General features: G+C 48.5%; 6 protein-coding genes across 6 annotated transcripts; 3 read left to right on the top strand and 3 right to left on the bottom strand.

The window, feature by feature from the left end:
• Positions 1-648: 648 nt before the first annotated feature.
• Positions 649-3153, bottom strand: ONS95_011447 (uncharacterized protein). Its single transcript, XM_058505066.1, has 3 exons — positions 1813-3153; positions 1691-1762; positions 649-1610 (listed from the first exon to the last, which is right to left on the bottom strand). The coding sequence occupies exons 1-3, from the start codon at positions 2080-2082 to the stop codon at positions 870-872; spliced, it is 1083 nt and encodes a 360-aa protein (XP_058359623.1). The 5' UTR covers positions 2083-3153; the 3' UTR covers positions 649-869.
• ONS95_011446 (uncharacterized protein) lies at positions 3154-5894 on the bottom strand. Its single transcript, XM_058505065.1, has one exon. It carries the CDS (start codon positions 5578-5580, stop codon positions 4459-4461), a length of 1122 nt encoding a protein of 373 aa, XP_058359622.1. The 5' UTR covers positions 5581-5894; the 3' UTR covers positions 3154-4458.
• On the top strand, positions 5895-8431 carry MAK5 (ATP-dependent RNA helicase). Its single transcript, XM_058505064.1, has 2 exons — positions 5895-7374; positions 7422-8431. Exons 1-2 carry the CDS (start codon positions 6259-6261, stop codon positions 8292-8294), a joined length of 1989 nt encoding a protein of 662 aa, XP_058359621.1. The 5' UTR covers positions 5895-6258; the 3' UTR covers positions 8295-8431.
• Positions 8432-11325: 2894 nt separating this feature from the next.
• Positions 11326-12241, top strand: ONS95_011444 (uncharacterized protein; the record flags this gene model as incomplete). The annotated part of the gene is made up of 3 exons (XM_058505063.1): positions 11326-11367; positions 11472-11663; positions 11828-12241. The coding sequence occupies 3 exons, from the start codon at positions 11326-11328 to the stop codon at positions 12239-12241; spliced, it is 648 nt and encodes a 215-aa protein (XP_058359620.1).
• Positions 12242-12875: 634 nt separating this feature from the next.
• On the bottom strand, positions 12876-14702 carry ONS95_011443 (uncharacterized protein). The gene is made up of 3 exons (XM_058505062.1): positions 14030-14702; positions 13169-13971; positions 12876-13120 (listed from the first exon to the last, which is right to left on the bottom strand). Exons 1-3 carry the CDS (start codon positions 14483-14485, stop codon positions 12922-12924), a joined length of 1458 nt encoding a protein of 485 aa, XP_058359619.1. The 5' UTR covers positions 14486-14702; the 3' UTR covers positions 12876-12921.
• A 127-nt stretch (positions 14703-14829) lies between these two features.
• On the top strand, positions 14830-16350 carry ABD1 (mRNA cap guanine-N7 methyltransferase; the record flags this gene model as incomplete). The annotated part of the gene is made up of 1 exon (XM_058505061.1): positions 14830-16350. One exon carries the CDS (start codon positions 14830-14832, stop codon positions 16348-16350), a length of 1521 nt encoding a protein of 506 aa, XP_058359618.1.
• Between the last annotated feature and the right edge of the window lie 810 nt (positions 16351-17160).

Genomic DNA, 17160 nt, shown 5'->3' with positions numbered 1-17160 from the left:
ATTTTGGTGACCAAAAATTGGCGTGGAGCACTTAGGTCGCAGAATTATCTCGCTTGTCGCAATTGAAGGATCTACATGTAAACAAATGTTACACTTATCCTCCAGAAACTCCTCAGCCGCGAGTTTGATTGGTCTATTACTTCGGCATCCTTCCATCGCTCATCGTAGTTGACTTTGACTGAGCGCAGCAACCGTCGAACTTTGCGTTATTGACGTTTGTCAATTTCGACTATCTTGTCTCATGCTGAGGTGAATTAAACGACACAAAGCGCCGGGGCCGACAAGCAAAAATCTGCCAACGACCTAAAATAGATCAAATTGAAATGTAGCACGTATCTAGTGAAAAGATCTTCGTCACATTACTTGCCTCACGCTAACCTATCTCGGTATGCCATTCGTATACTAATGAATTGTCTCTCGTTTTGTTGCACTTCGCACTTCTTTTACGTAGGTAGATCCCCACTTCTTCGTTGGGGACTAAATGATTGTACATCTACAGGCCAGGACGCTGGCTGAATATGGTTATAAGTCCGAGTACTGCAGCTTCATAAGTTGGCGAGTAAGGCTTCGGGATTGGATAGCTTTACGACAGGCGAACGAAGAACGTTCGACCACATGATGTCCTAAATTTTATGTTGATGTCCATGACAGAGAATGTATGCGAGACACTTTTAAAATCACGAAAATTGACAAACGGTACCATAAGTTCCATTCCTAGTCTTCAACTTGCAGGAGACTTGCCAAGGAGCGCAAACACACTCAAGAAGTAGCCGCAGCACAAAGATACCCTACAACCAGCATGTCATCCAGCACTTCCAACCGTTCATCGAGCGTCCATCCACGAATTTTACAGAAACACTACCGTCATCTTAAATCGAAGCAGCAGGGACCGATCCTTCATTAGCACCAACACGTCCTCTCATGCGTCTTGTAACAAGCCATCCCACACCACCTGCAAAAGAACTAGCACCCGTAAACACAATAAGTACACCATAGCCACTCTTAAATCCTGACACTCTACCAACCGATTTATTCAACAAAACCTCACTTAGAGGCCCACTGACCACAGCACCAATGCCTCTTCCAGCAGCGAACACACCCATCAGAGGACCCATACCAACATCTTCACAGCCTTTGACCTGCTGGATCTCCTTCATCATGCCTGCCCAAAGCGCAGAATATCCACCCGCGAACGCGCCATACATCATAGCGAAGATGATGAGAGAACCTATCTCCTTCGCAGGGCCCCACAGGATGAAAACGGAGAATGTACTGCCGAATGTCGAGATAGCGATGACATGCGAGACGTGCATCTTGTCGCAGAGGTGCCCTATGACTATAGATCCAACTACAGAGAATAGATTGAGGAGCGAGATGAGTAGAGTGCCGATATGAGGCGAGAGGTGGAGGTATATGGCATAGGTGGGGAGGTAAATGGCGGGAAGGAAGAAGCCAAAGGATCCGAAGATGTTGCTGGCTTGGAGGATGATGTGAGTTGGTTTGAAAAAGAAGGCGTAGGAGGGTTTCTTGTGTGGTGACGAGCTGGCGGGCAGCCGTGGCTTGATGAAGTAGATTAGGGGTGTGCAGCAGAAAAAGAGGATGATTGCCCACTGGAATGGATGGCATCAGTGAAATTTCCCAACTTGAGAGCCTGGCTTTAAAGATGCTTGAACGAGTCTTTCGAACTTACGACGCGAAGTGTATTGGCAAAGCCCCATTCATCAAGCAGCGCCTTTAGAGCGAACGGAAAGACGAGTCCGCTCTAAAAACCTGTCAGCATTGGCTTGTTGACACTCGGCTAAATGGACGTACGGCGCAGACACCAGCCCACATAACACCAAATGCAAGGCCCTTCTTTTCGACAAACCATTCATCAAGGTAAAACATAGTCGGTGAGTATAGGAAACTTCCACCAATAGCGTATAGGACTCCTTGAGTGGCGATCAGATGCCAAACTTGAGTCGAGAAGCTGGAGGCAACCAAGGCACCTGTGGCAATCACCAGACCAATGATCGAGGAGAAGCGTCGAACGAAAGGAAATGCCTCGAGGATATGCAATGAAATTGGGGCAAATAAATACATGACACCAGTAGAGCATGTTCCAATTGCTGCAATGCCTTTATGATTGTTGGAAAAAGGGGCGTGGGTGCTGTAGTAAGACTGGAAGACCCCAAAGGAAAATGGAAAGCCTATTGTCGCGTTAGATTATATTTCTGCAGCTTATGAGGCAGCACCCACCCCAAACAAAAGCTTCGAATACGAAGAAAGCGGCCAGGAAGAGCCAGGCATCTCGACCACCATCAGCTCGCGGCATCTTTGCGCTCCGCGACGAATTCGGAGTGGCAGGCCGGGCTGGATTCGCGTTCTCGAGATCATCATTCTCAACCGGTGGAGCTGGTATACTGTCTAGAGGGATTTCATCGTCTTTGGCATCGGATGCATTGATTGAAGCTGTCGCTGATGGCTCCACTAAGATGCTGTGGTGAGCGGAAGACATGGTGGTCGAGTAGCCAGTCTCGCTGAGCTTTATAGAACTTCAACCCAGATTCAAGATGATGAAGGAGCAACATTCAAAGTCTTGGGTTGAGAGTGCACGTTTGCTCGCTAGAGACGATAAGATTGCTCATAGAAGGTGAATTCATGTTCACAGAAGCCGTAAGCGGAGGCCATGTAGTTAAGAAGTCGCTTGAATTTGCTGAGCCGAAAACACAGGGGTATTTTCATCATAGGGCACGAAAGGCTATGTATGTCTATGCTTTCAACTGCTCCTGACCTGTCGGTTCTGCACCTTGATCAAAAGTGTTCCGACCGATACTTTATTGAGCAGGCATCGCTATCCTACCCGCGGACTTCAAGAATTCGGCACCGACAGAAGAGTCTTGCTTCATGAGCCGGCTCGTCGTCGAAAACTGAAGAGTTGGTAGCATAGACTTGATACTACCTGCGACGAATATGAAGCCAGCCCCGTAGATTCATCCATGGAAGTTAAAGTGGTGTTGTTAACCAACAAGTGAACCACGCCGATGGATATGATGACAGTTGGACACTCCATCGTCAAAATGGAGTACTCGACATCATGAAGCATGCAAAGTCGACATGACCTAACGATAACAGAATACAGAATACAGTGCAAACGTAAATATGCATATCCAAGCATCTGATAGTCTCTGATCGGCGCACGGTCGAAGTGCACAGTAGAAACCAGGCAGGTATTGACCTTGTCATTGCGTGCAATCATTAGTTCCGAGGCAATTGCGGCTCGCAAAGTGGATCCAACCCGTACTATGCAGCTCAAACACGCCATCAGAGCGTACATATAAAACTGCAAATACAACTGTATACCGTTCTTTGTATGAAGCATTCCATAGAGCTCTCATCACAACCAACATGAGCCAGAGTGAGGTAGCCATGTCGCAAGTTCCCATGTATCACGATTTCCGGCAGACTGAGACAGCTCCACAGGGTTCAGATAAAGGCAGATGTTGAAATGCAAGCAACGCTATCATAAACAGCTGTCAAGTTAGATGGAGCACAATTAAGAGGATCTCAAATGAAGCAGGACCTCTCTGAACGGTAGGTGTCAACTCTTCTACTCTTGATACCGCATTGACGCTGTTCTGATGAAACCTCGTATTATACCCTCAAAAAAGAAGAAAGCAGCTTGGTGTTGGGTTTTGATTCGAACCGAATGGGAGTGTGACATCGCTTGTTGCTTTCTGCGTGGTTACACATGGCGACGAAAGAGACCTTGGTGGCGGCGGAAATGGGTGGCTGGAGAAGTGAAGCATTGCTGGAAACTTACGGTCGCTCTGCAGGCACGTATTCTCAATGATGACCAGTACGGCGAAGTGCATCATGCAAGGCACCAAACGCGTGGAATGGAAACATCGCCGGCGATGAATGCCAGATGCTGGTACCCGTCCAGTGACGACGGCCTGTTGAACGCAAAGAATGGCAACTTGCACCACACTATGCCGCCACAGTCCAAACCAACGTCTACAAGAAGAACATGGCGGAGGGCAAATCGACGCGATCTTGGTTTCCAGTCGTCTAATGCTAGCCAGTCGAGAGGGGGAGAAGATATGCACAGAACAACCTAGACCCAAATTTCCATGTGTAAACATAACAGATAGAACGCTACACAGTTCCAGCGTCGTGCTTGGGATCGGATGGGAACTCTGGTGTAAAATCAGCCCAACGTGGAAGAGAATTGCATTCGAAACTTCCGCATCAAATCAAATCAGGTCATCACGAAAGAGGTGTTACAGGTTAATGACTTGATCTCTGTATGGTTTATTCCGACCATCTCTTGGCAGCATAATCGCTTCCCAGAGCCAAGGTCAAGTCTCACTCGATGACTCTCCTCTGTCTCGCGATATAGATCATGATGAGTATCCGCTCCAGTCCCAAATCCAACGCCAACGCTATGCTATTCTGAAATCAAGTAGAAGCGGGGAATCAAATACTGGTCTTTCCGTATGCGCCCCCTGCAGCTTTTCTCATCTCGAGAGCACGCTTGTATGGAGGAGCAGTGGGAGGCTGTATTGGATCCAATGAGACGTGATCTTTTGACAGATGATATGAAGCATCCGCGTCAAATCCAGACAGATCTCCACAGGCAAGAAATGGAGCAATCCACCTCCCATTCTTCTTGGCTTCCGATTCGACTTCTGGCAAGGTAAGTTCCACCAAACCATCCGCGGAAGCGAGAGGCACTTGGCCGCTCTGACACCACGTCCCATAGTCGGACTCCTGAAGTATTGTCGGGGCAATAATGGGTTCTCCCCCAGTCATTGTGGTAACCATCTTGGACAGTTTGTCCCCGACGCCCATAGGTTCTTCCAAGCTGGCCTTGAAACCTTCTGGAGGGTTGAAATTCAAGCAGACAATGAATGCCTCCACACTGCTGGCACGGCTTGACCTCGGTTTAGCAACGACGACATCCTCGAAAAAGAGCTTAAGTTGCGCAAAAAGGAGGTCTATGTTGCGTCCTCTAAAGATTTTTGCCACGAATTTTCCTCCAGGTCGTAGAACGCAGAGTGCCAAGTTCAGGGCTGCAAAGAGCAGCTGAGATTGTACATATATATCGAGATCATGCAAGCCCGTAACGTCTGGCGCTCCATCAGAAATGACAAGATCGACGGGATTTACAGCATGTTGTGATTGGGATGAAGGGTCATATTTCGGATCGAGAGCGTGAAGGAGAAGTGGAACAGTCGCCGGATGAGTGATGTCTGCACGTAGAGTTATGATGCCTTCTAAGGGACTCATAGGCTGAAGATCTATGGCGACGATCTTGACATCTTTCCGAGGCTTCAGCTCGGCAGCTTCTGTTTTATTCTTCTCTGCTTCAAACTCTTCTTGTTGTATTTCAGCAAGCGTAGGCTCCGCTCCGGTAGATTTGAGGATCAATTGACGAATTTTCTCCTGTTTGTCTTCCCAGGCTGTTCGGCCAAATTTCTCGCCTTTGATGAGAACTCGGGAGAGAACTTGACTCCAGCTTCCAGGAGCTGCACAAAGATCAACAACACGCGTTACACCAGCAAAGAGATCAAATTCTGCGCTCCCAGTCAGCTGCATGTCACCAAAACGCCAGGGTAGATCAAATTGCCTTCATCAAGTTGGAGGAGTTTGAATGCACTCCGCGCACGCCACCCTTGCTCCTTTGCCAGTCGGTAATACGCATCGCGCTTGTCCTTCGACGATTTACCCATGATGACCAGAGATCAGGGGACTACAGTGCTTTCGGATTTCTTCTGAGCTGCAAGGCAGAGACTCATTGGAGGCTGGCGTTGGCTTAGCACGAGGCTGTTACATATTTTCACTAGCGCAAGGCTAACCGCGCTAAATAACTACCCTGTGGAAAAAGTCTGGTGGGATGCTTCCCTCCCAAGGCGAACTCCCAATACACAAAGCTCCTGCTTAAATCCTCACAGACGCCCTACATAATCGAAATGGCACCCGAGCAGAAGAAAAGAACAAGGCCCGTACCTAATGCCAGCCAGCAATCGAAGAAACGGCAAAAGATTGAGCCTGTGAAACAACCAACAGATGCTGTCGTTAAGCGTCCCGTGGTGCTGGATGCACTGCCATGGAACGAGGTGCAGATGCCGGATATGTTTAACGACGCCGAGGGATTCTTTGGTCTAGAAGAGATCGAAGGAGTAGAAGTCGTTCGGGAGGGCAATACCGTTAAATTCGTACGTACTCATAACAATGGCATGGAGTTTGGAGATTAATTCGATATAGGTTACTGCTATGAAACCTACGTTTGACGAAGACGAAGAATTCGAAGGATTTGGAGATGAAGAGCCAGAGAGAAGCGTGCCAAGTACATCCGATACTTCAGAATCCACCCAGAAAGCTAAAGAGAAGCCCGAGAGGATAGAGAAGAAGGAAAAGCAAAAGGACAGGAAAGAGAAAATGGCCAAAAAGGACAAGGCCAAAAAGTTAGAGACGAAAGAAGACGACAAGTCAAAACTTAAGGAGCCCAGTACTAATGTGTTCAAGCTTTTGGAGGAGGACGCAGAAGTGGAGGAGACTGACGTTTCGGCATGGGCAGACTTGGATCTTTCCCCCGACACACTCTCTGCTCTCTCGAAAATGGGATTCGCAAAACCGACCTTGATTCAAGCTTCCGCCATACCTGAAATTTTAGCAGGCCACGATGTCGTAGGAAAAGCATCTACCGGGTCTGGGAAGACTCTTGCCTTTGGCATACCCATTCTGGAAAGCTGGCTGGAAAGATATGGAGAGTTGGATGAAGCTGCCCTGAAAGAGTCAAGGCCCCCGACTGCACTGATCCTTTCTCCTACCCGCGAATTGGCACATCAGTTGACGGAACACATCACAGCCCTTTGCAAAGGTCTTAGGAATGCTCCCTACGTGGCGGCGGTTACGGGAGGATTGTCTGTCCAGAAGCAACAACGTCAGCTTGCGAAAGCTGATGTAGTTATTGGAACGCCTGGTCGACTGTGGGAAGTGATGAGCACCAGTATTGACTTAACAGCAGCTTTCAAGCAGATCAAGTTCCTGGTAATCGATGAAGCGGACAGACTATTGACTGAAGGCCACTTCAAGGAGGCAGAGGAGATTATCAATTCACTTGATAGACAGCAGGATGCGGAGGAAGATGATGAAAGTGTTCCGGAGAGACAGACCCTAGTTTTCTCTGCAACATTCCACAAAGGCTTACAGCAAAAGCTCGCCGGAAAGGGAAAGCATGGACTCATGGATGACGGGGAGTCAATGGAGTATCTTCTTAAGAAGCTTAATTTCCGAGAAGATAAGCCGAAATTCGTGGATGTCAATCCTGTTTCGCAGATGGCCGATAAGCTTAAAGAAGGAATGGTGGAGTGTGCAGGCACTGAAAAGGTAAGATACGTGTCGTAATGATCTCTCCTTCATGCTAATTGTCTTAGGATCTGTACTTGTACTCGCTCCTTCTTTATCATCCAAACCAGCGGACACTCATCTTTACAAATTCCATCCACTCAGTCCGTCGACTTACTCCCATGCTGCAAAACCTCAACTTACACGCTCACGCCCTGCACTCTCAAATGGCCCAAAAGGCACGAATGCGCTCTATTGAGCGTTTCTCCTCACCCAAAGCTACCAGCTCGATTCTTGTCGCAACAGATGTCGCAGCCCGTGGTCTTGATATCGGTGGAGTTCAGCTGGTCATCCATTACCACCTTCCCCGAGCAGCAGATATGTACGTGCATCGTTCAGGCCGAACAGCTCGAGCCGAAGCCTCGGGAACCAGTATCCTGATGTGCGCCCCTGAAGAAGTGGTCGGAATGCGCCGTCTCGTTGCAAAGGTACATGCGCAGAACGCAGTTGCAGGGGGAGGAAACAAATCAAAGTATTACATGCGATCATTAGACATTGATCGCAAGGTGGTATCCCGTCTCAAGCCTAGAGTCACGCTCGCGAAGAAGCTCGCCGATAGTGCTTTGGCTAAGGAGAAGAAGGGGCACGATGATGAATGGGTGAGGACAGCGGCTGAGGAACTGGGAGTAGACTACGATAGTGAGGAATTTGAGGCTGCTGGCGGAATGCGGAAGGGACGTGGAACTGGGAGGAAGTTAAAGGAGAAAGAAATGAGAGCGCTTACGAAAGGAGAGTTGGGCGCTCTTCGTGGCGAGCTGAAGAGCTTGTTGGCACAGAGAGTCAACGTTGGTGTTAGCGAAAGATATTTGACAGCGGGAACTGTGGACGTTAATGAGCTCCTCAAGGGAGCTCAAGGCAATTTTCTTGGGCAGGTCGATGGCATAGGAATGGATGATGTGTAGTCATCTGTACTCATGAACATTAAGAGACTATTCTCAACACCTGACGTGGATATACAAACGATAATTCTTTCAACCTCCAGAACACCAACAGTTGCCTTATAAATCACACATACCTTGTGAAGTCGGCGCGTCACGACAATCAAATTGATGTTGTCCGTGCCCCTGAACTCAACTTCATTGTGACAGAGCGTCATCCTATAAAGGGCGAAGAACATTTTCTCGTAAGGAACAGCTTGTGGTTTCTGAAGAGCTACTGGTAACACAAGCATGATCTAGCAATACCTAGCCATCGCTCACATTGCCGTACAAGACTGGTAGAGATTGGCTTGATATCTGCAAGAAAGTAAACAAACGAAGACCTTGCTGACCAAATGAAACATTCAGTGTGAAAGGGAGACGAACAAATAGCATTCATTATGTGTAATTACGTCTCAATATGAAGCATAAGAGCTGGTTGGCTCTTATGTTTCCCACTTCATACCTGGTGGTCAAATGTCAGATAAAATCATCTCATCGACATCACCATATCACCCTCGCTTAACGGCAATCCGGCCTGACTAACCCTCGCGGGCTGAAGGACTTCGACCAGCAAATTTGTCAGGACAACAGCACAGAAGCATACACTAAGCGAGCCTCCAAAATGCCGTGGAGGCTCGCCAAAATACCAATTCTGATAAGTAACCTTGTCCAGCATCCAGTTTCGAGGCACTTTATAGACAGTGGATTGGTCAAGCTGCAGGTATTATTTGGCTTTTTTTGGAGCACTTCAAAAGGCTTTCACACAGAGCTTCCAGTGCAGTTACTGCGATATTCAGATATGGTCGCTCCTTCACTGCTCGAACTCAAGGATGCTCACATCTGTGGCCAATCTCCCAACTCAGCTATTAAAGAGGTGGCATGAAGCCAACTTTCCCAAGCATTACCGGCATTGCTCGTCACTGCACTCATGATAAGTTTAGTTGAGGTCAACAGTATTGGAGCTCGCTTGAGAATTGGTAGCGATGTCATGATCGACAAAAGATAAGTGGCCATGTCAAAGAGATAGGGAAGGAAATTATACGTATCTTTCGCGTGCTCCCCAAGAAGTCTTCACTTCAGTCGATATTTATGGCGTACCAAATGGACAAGGCTCAACCATGAGTATCATCATCGAACTCATGTATGGGTGACCTGTATAATAGGAATCACGGCCAAAGCTGATCCGGTGAATTTGGTGAATCCAGAATCAGAGTCCAGCTTTGGCTAGTCATGAGTTCAAACAAGTCCTGGCGTATGGGCTATCTCAACTCATTCCACAGTTTCAAATCCATGGTAACGACAATGCAACGCAGCGCTCTCTCCTAAGCAGCCAAAGACTGACCACCAAGATTGGCTTGGAATTCAAAGACGAGTGCTCCGCTTCTCCTGGCACTTTAGTAAGGAATCTCCGACTGGGGCAACACTGGACGCCGCCATTGGTGGCAGACTAAACCAAGAAGCGTTCTTGGCGCAGCAGAGATGTCAACCTCTGATGAGACTGCGAGGCGGTCAGGTGAACCGACCTTACCATGGCTTTATTGATGATTGCTCCTCCAAACACTCCCGTTTGCTGTGACTCTCATTTGGTCTCTCTCCCGGTTTGCCAGCATAACCGACAGTACTCAATGCAGAGAAATCATTCAAGAACGATCCGACCACGTATATGGCGACCTTGAAATCGCAAATATTCTCGCTACCATCGCGTTCTGTCATCGAGTCCCTCGACAGTATGAGAGGCAAGCAGCCGGAAGTAAAACACTGCGGATTGAGTGTCCGGTGCAACCAAAATCACACCAAAGTGTAACTAGAAACGCATAGCACTAATATATCGTTCCTTTGATCGGGATATTGAGCCAAGTGGGCCTTGACGCATGTCGAAATTACATACCAACACATGACAGCACTAGCTGAGAGAGCGAGCATATACAGGCGTCAGGACGGAGACGTCGACAGGTCGGGGAACGCCCTGCTGGTGTATTGCTGCAGCCATGGCATATCACCAGTCGACATTCAGTCATATCCCGCTTATGCCTTCTAAATTAGCACAGCATAACCATCTACTTGACAGGAACGACCATTGAGAGTCTCTGCAGAAAGCCTCAATCCAAATTTCAAGGCAATAACACATAGAAACTACCGCCACCAATATTGCTTGCGTGCGGGACGTTTGGTTCTATTGGAGGCTCATGTGAAAGTTTTTGCATTCTCTGAAATCTGTAAGCGACTCGAGCCGGATTGAGGAGCCGGCCATAGGCATTCTATGACGAGGCTCCACGGGAGGAAGTCTGTCGAGGATACCCCTCTTTATCGAGGGATGAGAAACAGCTATTCTCAATACGGACGTAGAAAGGACGTCTAAAGCAGGGTCACAGCAGCCTTCATTTCAGTCGTAAATTCAAGATCAGATCGTGTGTAGTCAGTGTAAGGCTCTTCGATTTATCGCGACATGCCAAGCCAGAACTGCAATCATTGACATTGAAACGTGGCAGCCGTCTCGAGATTGAGGCAATACGTGTATCGGACGCAAGACCTACGTGACAAAACTAAGTAACAGAACTCATTCCCGAGCTGGATCGGGGACTTACTGCATGTCTGCATGCGCCAAAAACTCACGATATTTCTATTGCTGTTCACGTGATGCGCCTCTATCGCAGAAAATACGGCACATTGTTTTGTCCCGGAATCGGTTCCTATCGCGAACCCATACAATTACCCGGTCTGACAGTGAGACTGATATGCCGGTGCACACGAGGGCGCCGGGTTGTCCAGACTTCCAAGTGGGCTCTATCTTTCGCGATCGGCAGTTCCATAAAACGCTCTCTGGATCGAACCAACTAAAAACGGCCCTGTTGACGTCTTTGATATGAAGAAATGGGTTGCTTAAGTAGTTGATGAAAACACAAAACTAAACGGCTTTCTCATGCCGCGGCAATCACATACAAGCGTCCGAATTCGACCATACAGCTATGTCGTCGCTCTATGACTCGTAGTACTTCTGGTTCATCGGCTGAGCATGAATTCGGAGTATCAGGAGCAGGCGAGGAGGTTAAATGAGGTGAGGGCTCCAGCTTCAACCTTGCCTACCTACTCTAGACAGGCCTGGTCCAGGCTTGTTTAATAGTCACGTGATTGTTACTAATATCTGTTGGTTGTTTGTAGATTCGAACTTATGCTAGTCAAGCTTCGCAGGGAGGACGTACGAGCTCGAACTCGAATGGCAATGCTGGAGAGAGCTCGTCATCGAATGGCTCATACTCGAATCAACAATGGGCCGACAGTCAACCGGTGAATGACCCGCTCATCTTTCAAGGAGTGTACGCACCGAGCGGATTTGATATGCTGGACGTATTGGTATGTTCTTTATTGTCTTTCTATGTTATCCACTCTGTGTCGAAGCCTATTCCATCGTTGCGAAACCTGGGACCCGAGAATCCTGGGACCCGAGAATCCTGGGACCCGAGAACCCCTGATCTTCGAGCCAGTAACTTGGTGTTCTCGCTCACCAAAATCCATAGCTTCAAGTATATAACAGACCAAATCCTCAAATTCAGATCGGCAGTGTCGATAGTGCCGTAGCTCTCGTCCTCTGTGATGCAGAAGCTCCAGACCACCCAATCGTGTACTGCTCGGAACCTTTCGAGAATCTCACGGGGTATAGCGAACAGGAAGTCATCGGACGGAACTGTCGATTTCTGCAGCACCCGCCTGGACGATACTGTTCAGACAGGAATGTCAACCAAGGCAATTCAGTTGCTAAGAGGGAAGTGAAGCACAATATCAGCACAGCTCACGAGTCCCGAGTACGCTTTACGAACTTCAAGAAAGATGGAACGCCATTCACGAATATTTTGACCTTGATCCCAATAGCTTGGCAGGGAAGGAATTATATTGTAGGCTTTCAGGCTGATGAGGGGAGTCTGTATCGTTGAGAATTTGGCAGGCCGACTGGTGTTTGAATGACAGCTGAGGAATTCGTCTTTGGCTGGGCTGCATGGACGGCGTTACTGGGGTAAGGATACATGACAGTGGCGTTCGAGAAGATAAATCGCAAACATCAGAAGCCTTTGCATATTCCCAACGCTTGAGAGGGAGTTACAACTGGTGACGTTGCAGCTAATGGCGATGCAGCCAAAAGCAATAAAGAACGGATCAGCGGGACAAATCGCAACCGAAGGCGATCTCCTGAGAAAGCAGCGCTTGGCTTTCAGCGCAGATGCACTCCAACAAGAAGTTATTTCTCTGGAGTGATTCTTACACGAGTTCGGTCGGACAGTTGTCTGTCATCCCGGGTATCTTTCCTCATTGATCTCTTTTCATACAGCTTGAGCACTATCCCAACATGCAATACTCCGTAGTCAATACAATTTAATGGAGGAAAAGCACTCGTCCCTTGTCACAGAAAACGCAATGGCGTGCGAAAGGACTGAGTATGGTTGTTATGGCACTTGCCATTGCAATGATTTCACATGGGACTTCCACTACCCTTCTTAAGAGCTCAATTGGTAGCACAAGATCATGATTGATTCGTGTGAAGGCGCTTCTCTATCCGCCATGATATCGTACAAACGCGGAGTATGCATGCTGTCGCTGCTCAGTATCGATAAACCATCTATGCTCGCTCGCTACCTCTCAGTCTTACGGCTTGCCCGTACTTCTGAAGCTTGGTGATGAGCTGATCACCCTGTTTCACAACGTCGGTATACTGCTTGTTCTTATCGTCAGGTCTGTTGGTCTCAATGATACCCTTTCCGGTTACACGGTCAATAGTACATGGGATGCGCTCCGCGGCAATGAACTTGGCCAAATCCCTATGATCGTAAGCATGACGCAACTATTGGCAAAATATAGACACTTACCGGTCCAGGAAATCAACAGAGACACCGAAATCGTTGGCCATACTTTCAAGACCAACGACACGGTAACTTTGCAGCAATTGCTGGTAAGCGCGGAGACGCATCTCTCTGACGAACCAGCCACGATGCTCGTAAAGATAGCGATCCTGGGTCAGAAAGCTGACTTCAACAGCAGCCAGAGCTCCAAAGAATGATCGATAGCTTCCGGTGTACAAGCTACCAACGAGTTGAGCAAGTGGCGAGAAATCGACAGCAAGTTCAGCCTCGGGTTGATCGCTTCCCAGCGTTGTGAGGTTTACAGCTGTTTTGGCAGGAGTTGCAGATGAGACATCCTTCATTTCTTCATCAGCACCAGGGCCAGCTGAGAGTGCTCCCGACAGAGCCAGAAGCTTATCCTCGCCATCCCCAAGAATTGCCTTGATCTCTGGCGCATCTACAACCTTTGACTTGAAGTCAACGCGCTTTAGCGAGACGGACCCAGCGAGTACGGAATAGACGACAAGTGACGAGTAGCTGCACAGTTCGTAGCTGGTGAAGGTTGAGAGACTGTCGAGGAGGAGGGGAGCGGCCAAAGCGTATGACCGGACTGTGAGGAGGTAAAGACCTTGGTATGCCTTCAATCGATTCCTTCGGTCCCAATCTCCACCACTCTCAACCAATGTCTTTGCTCTATCAACGTGCTTCTTGACCAGTAACTTGTCCCCGTAAAATAGACCCATCCTGATTATAGCAAGTACAATATCAATTTTTGTTCCCAAGACACCGGTTTTCTCGAATACCTCTTCATACGCTGCGATTGCACGATCCTACATTCGCTCATCATTAGCATATTTCCAAGCCTTGGAGCAGAACTGTATCCCCCACCTTGTCTCCAACTCGTGCCCAGAATTCTGCACGCTTTCCTCTCGCAGCCTGAACCTCAGTCTCGCCAGCCTTCTCCGCAGCCTCCTCTTCTTCCTTCTTGAAGCCCTCCAGCTCCTCGTCGTTTTCCTTCTTTAACTTTTCGTACAATGAATCATCCCATGGCAGATCGACCTTGGGTATTGAATGCTTGCTTGCCACCATACCAGCCGCGCTTGGCTTTCGTCCCAAGGGCTTTGTTGACTTCGACGAGCTGACACCACTCTCGTTGAGGATACCTTCCGTTGGGTGTGCTAAGTACCGATACAGAGGTGCCATCTTATGCTCAGAGATCGCGTCTTGGAGAGACTTCAACGACGTTTGCTGGACTGGTTTTGGCGCAGAGGGATTGGTAAGAGTGAAGATGTGCTGGGCAATGGGTAGAAGTGGATACTTCGCGTATTGAGGATCAGAACCCATCTTGACAGGAGAAATTGAGGTTTCGGAGGGGTGAAGTGACTGTAGACTGCTCTTCAGGGAGGTGGTAGTCTATTTCGGTGGATGGATGAGTTATTGATCTGTTTGGTTCCAAAGCTCAAGCTCGCGAGCCTCTTGAGATTCAGCGCCAGGCACCTAGCGTACGCGAGGCGAGGCTGGGGCCTTGCTTTTCTGGGGTCGATTGTCCTGCAGGTGAATACAACTCAAATTCTTTGTTCATCACACACGAAACAATATTTCCACAACATTGGCTTCCAAGCAGCTTGCCATCTTTTGCATCTCGAGTTTGAACAATTGGAGTCTCGCCTTTCAATTACGCAGCAACTATGGCGGGTGGTGCAGATACATCTGCTGTCGATGAGCAACCTCAGCTTTTCGATGCCACCAAACTCGAACCGGCCAAAAAACGCAGACGCTCACGGTCGCCCTCGAATTCAACTTCGAAGCGCGTAGACAATCGCTCTGATTCTCGAAGAAGATCGCCTTCGGCTCCAGGCTCCTCCAGACCCCAAAGATCACCCTCTCCCCCACCTCGAAAGCAGAAGCGCCCAGGCCAGCGAGCTCGTATCACAGATGCAGAGCGCGAGCATATTCGACAAAAGCAGATCGAGCGCGAGAAGGAACTTGAGGCTTTAGCTGCTCAGCAGGGTATCCACGATGCTGTCAAACAACATTACAATGCAGTACCAGAGCGAGGTCGGGATTGGCGCAAAACGGACAGTCGAATTAAAGGGCTTCGAAGCTTCAACAATTGGGTCAAGAGTACCATTATACAAAAGTTCTCTCCGGCTGAGGACTGGACTCCTCCGGTACAAGAGCGCGGAGGCATGGTATTTGCAGAAGGGCCCTCCGCTACGAAAGGCTTGCTGGTACTAGATATCGGATGTGGAAAGGGGGGTGATTTGGGCAAGTGGCAGCAGGCACCACAGCCAGTCGAGCTGTATGTTGGCTTAGATCCAGCAGACATTTCAATTGATCAGGCCAAAGAGAGGTATCGACAAATGTCAAGCCGTGGCGGAGGAGGTCGTGGAGGTCGCGGGGGTCGAGGTGGATACAACAACAGACCGCAGCAAAGATTGTTCCAAGGCGAATTCTACGTCCAGGACTGCTTCGGAGATACCATTGAGAAAGTTTCGCTGGTTCGAGATGTTGGATTTGATGGGTCTGGTGGGCCTTCGAGATTTGGTGGAGGAGGGTTCGATGTTGTCAGCATGATGTTCTGCATGCATTATGCTTTCGAGAGCGAAGAAAAGGCTCGACAAATGCTCAAAAATGTCGCAGGAGCTCTTAAGAAGGGCGGCAGATTTATCGGAACTATTCCAAATTCTGATGTTCTCAGTGGCAGAGTCGAGCAATTCAACGCACGAATCGCCGCCAAAGCTGAGGCAGAAAAGAACAAGGAGAATGGTACAAAGCCAGAAGAGAAAGCAGAGAAAGAGGATAAGGAAGATGATGGTGAAATCGAGGAGGGTGAAGCCGAGGAGAGTGCAGAATGGGGCAATGAGGTCTATAGAGTCCGTTTCCCAGGAAAGACACCGGCCGATGGTATTTTCCGGCCTCCATTCGGCTGGAAGTATAACTTCTTCTTGCACGAAGCCGTCGAAGAGGTTCCCGAGTATGTTGTTCCATGGGAGGCTTTTCGTGCTATTGCAGAGGACTACAACCTCGAGATGCAATATCACAAGACCTTTGACGAGATTTGGCGGACGGAGAAGGATGATGAGATTCTGGGCCCATTGAGCGAACGTATGGGTGTCAGAGAGAGAGGCCGTGGTGCATTACTTGTCAGTGATGAGGAAATGGAGGCAGCCAGCTTTTACGTCGGTTTCTGCTTTTACAAGGTCTAAGGATAGATCTGGCTTCAACAACTGCATATTTGGGAGTTGAACAAGATAATCTGGGCAACTATGGATACCGGGAGATGGCCGACTTGTACTATACATTAGCTCAATGCGTCTCAATGGGGTCGTAGCTAAAACTTACATTTGGCAGATCTAGAAAGCGTTGATCTCTAACGACAGTCACAAATATCTTTGATCTGATTGCACACTTAACGCAATTTGAAAGTATTCATGGTGCAATCAGTTCATGGTTTTGTTTCCAGCTTCTGCTATTGTTCATTACCTTGACTCGTGAGGGTATTGCGATAATACTTGATAAAATGGCCAAGGGTGAATGGCGATCTCACCATATCTCGACAAAGGTAAACAGACATGGTGAATGGAGTCTCGGTAACATCTCGCGCGACTCCAGACTCATAAGAAGGCCTCCTCGCGTTGAGATGGTGTCAACATCGAGGAGATTTCTCGATGCGCGAACAGCTCATCTTCGAGATCATTTCGAAAGGAGCTCGAACAACCAGAAGGTAAAAACAGCACATTCAGAACAGCACTTCTCTACATCAAACACCCACAGGAAAGCACTTATAAGAGCACCACGCATAGAGCACAAGCCTTCTGATTTTCATCGTCTCCAAATCAGTCGCGCTCTCGAGTCCGCATACTCCCTTCAGCACTCGAACAATTGGACAAAGCAACCGACAAAGAACCACACAAAGACTCGAGATGTGCGTCCACACGTATCGAACTTGGCTTCAATGCCTCCATCGCATATGGATTGGTTTCGAAATCTGCCCCAACCATGAGAAATGCACAGAG

The sequence above is a fragment of the Cadophora gregata genome, assembly GCF_030347475.1.
Source record: "Cadophora gregata isolate MNR1 chromosome Unknown scaffold_5, whole genome shotgun sequence".
NCBI lineage: Eukaryota > Fungi > Ascomycota > Leotiomycetes > Helotiales > Ploettnerulaceae > Cadophora > Cadophora gregata.
Note: the sequence above shows the minus strand (reverse complement) of the source record. Positions and strands in the feature narration are given on the sequence as shown.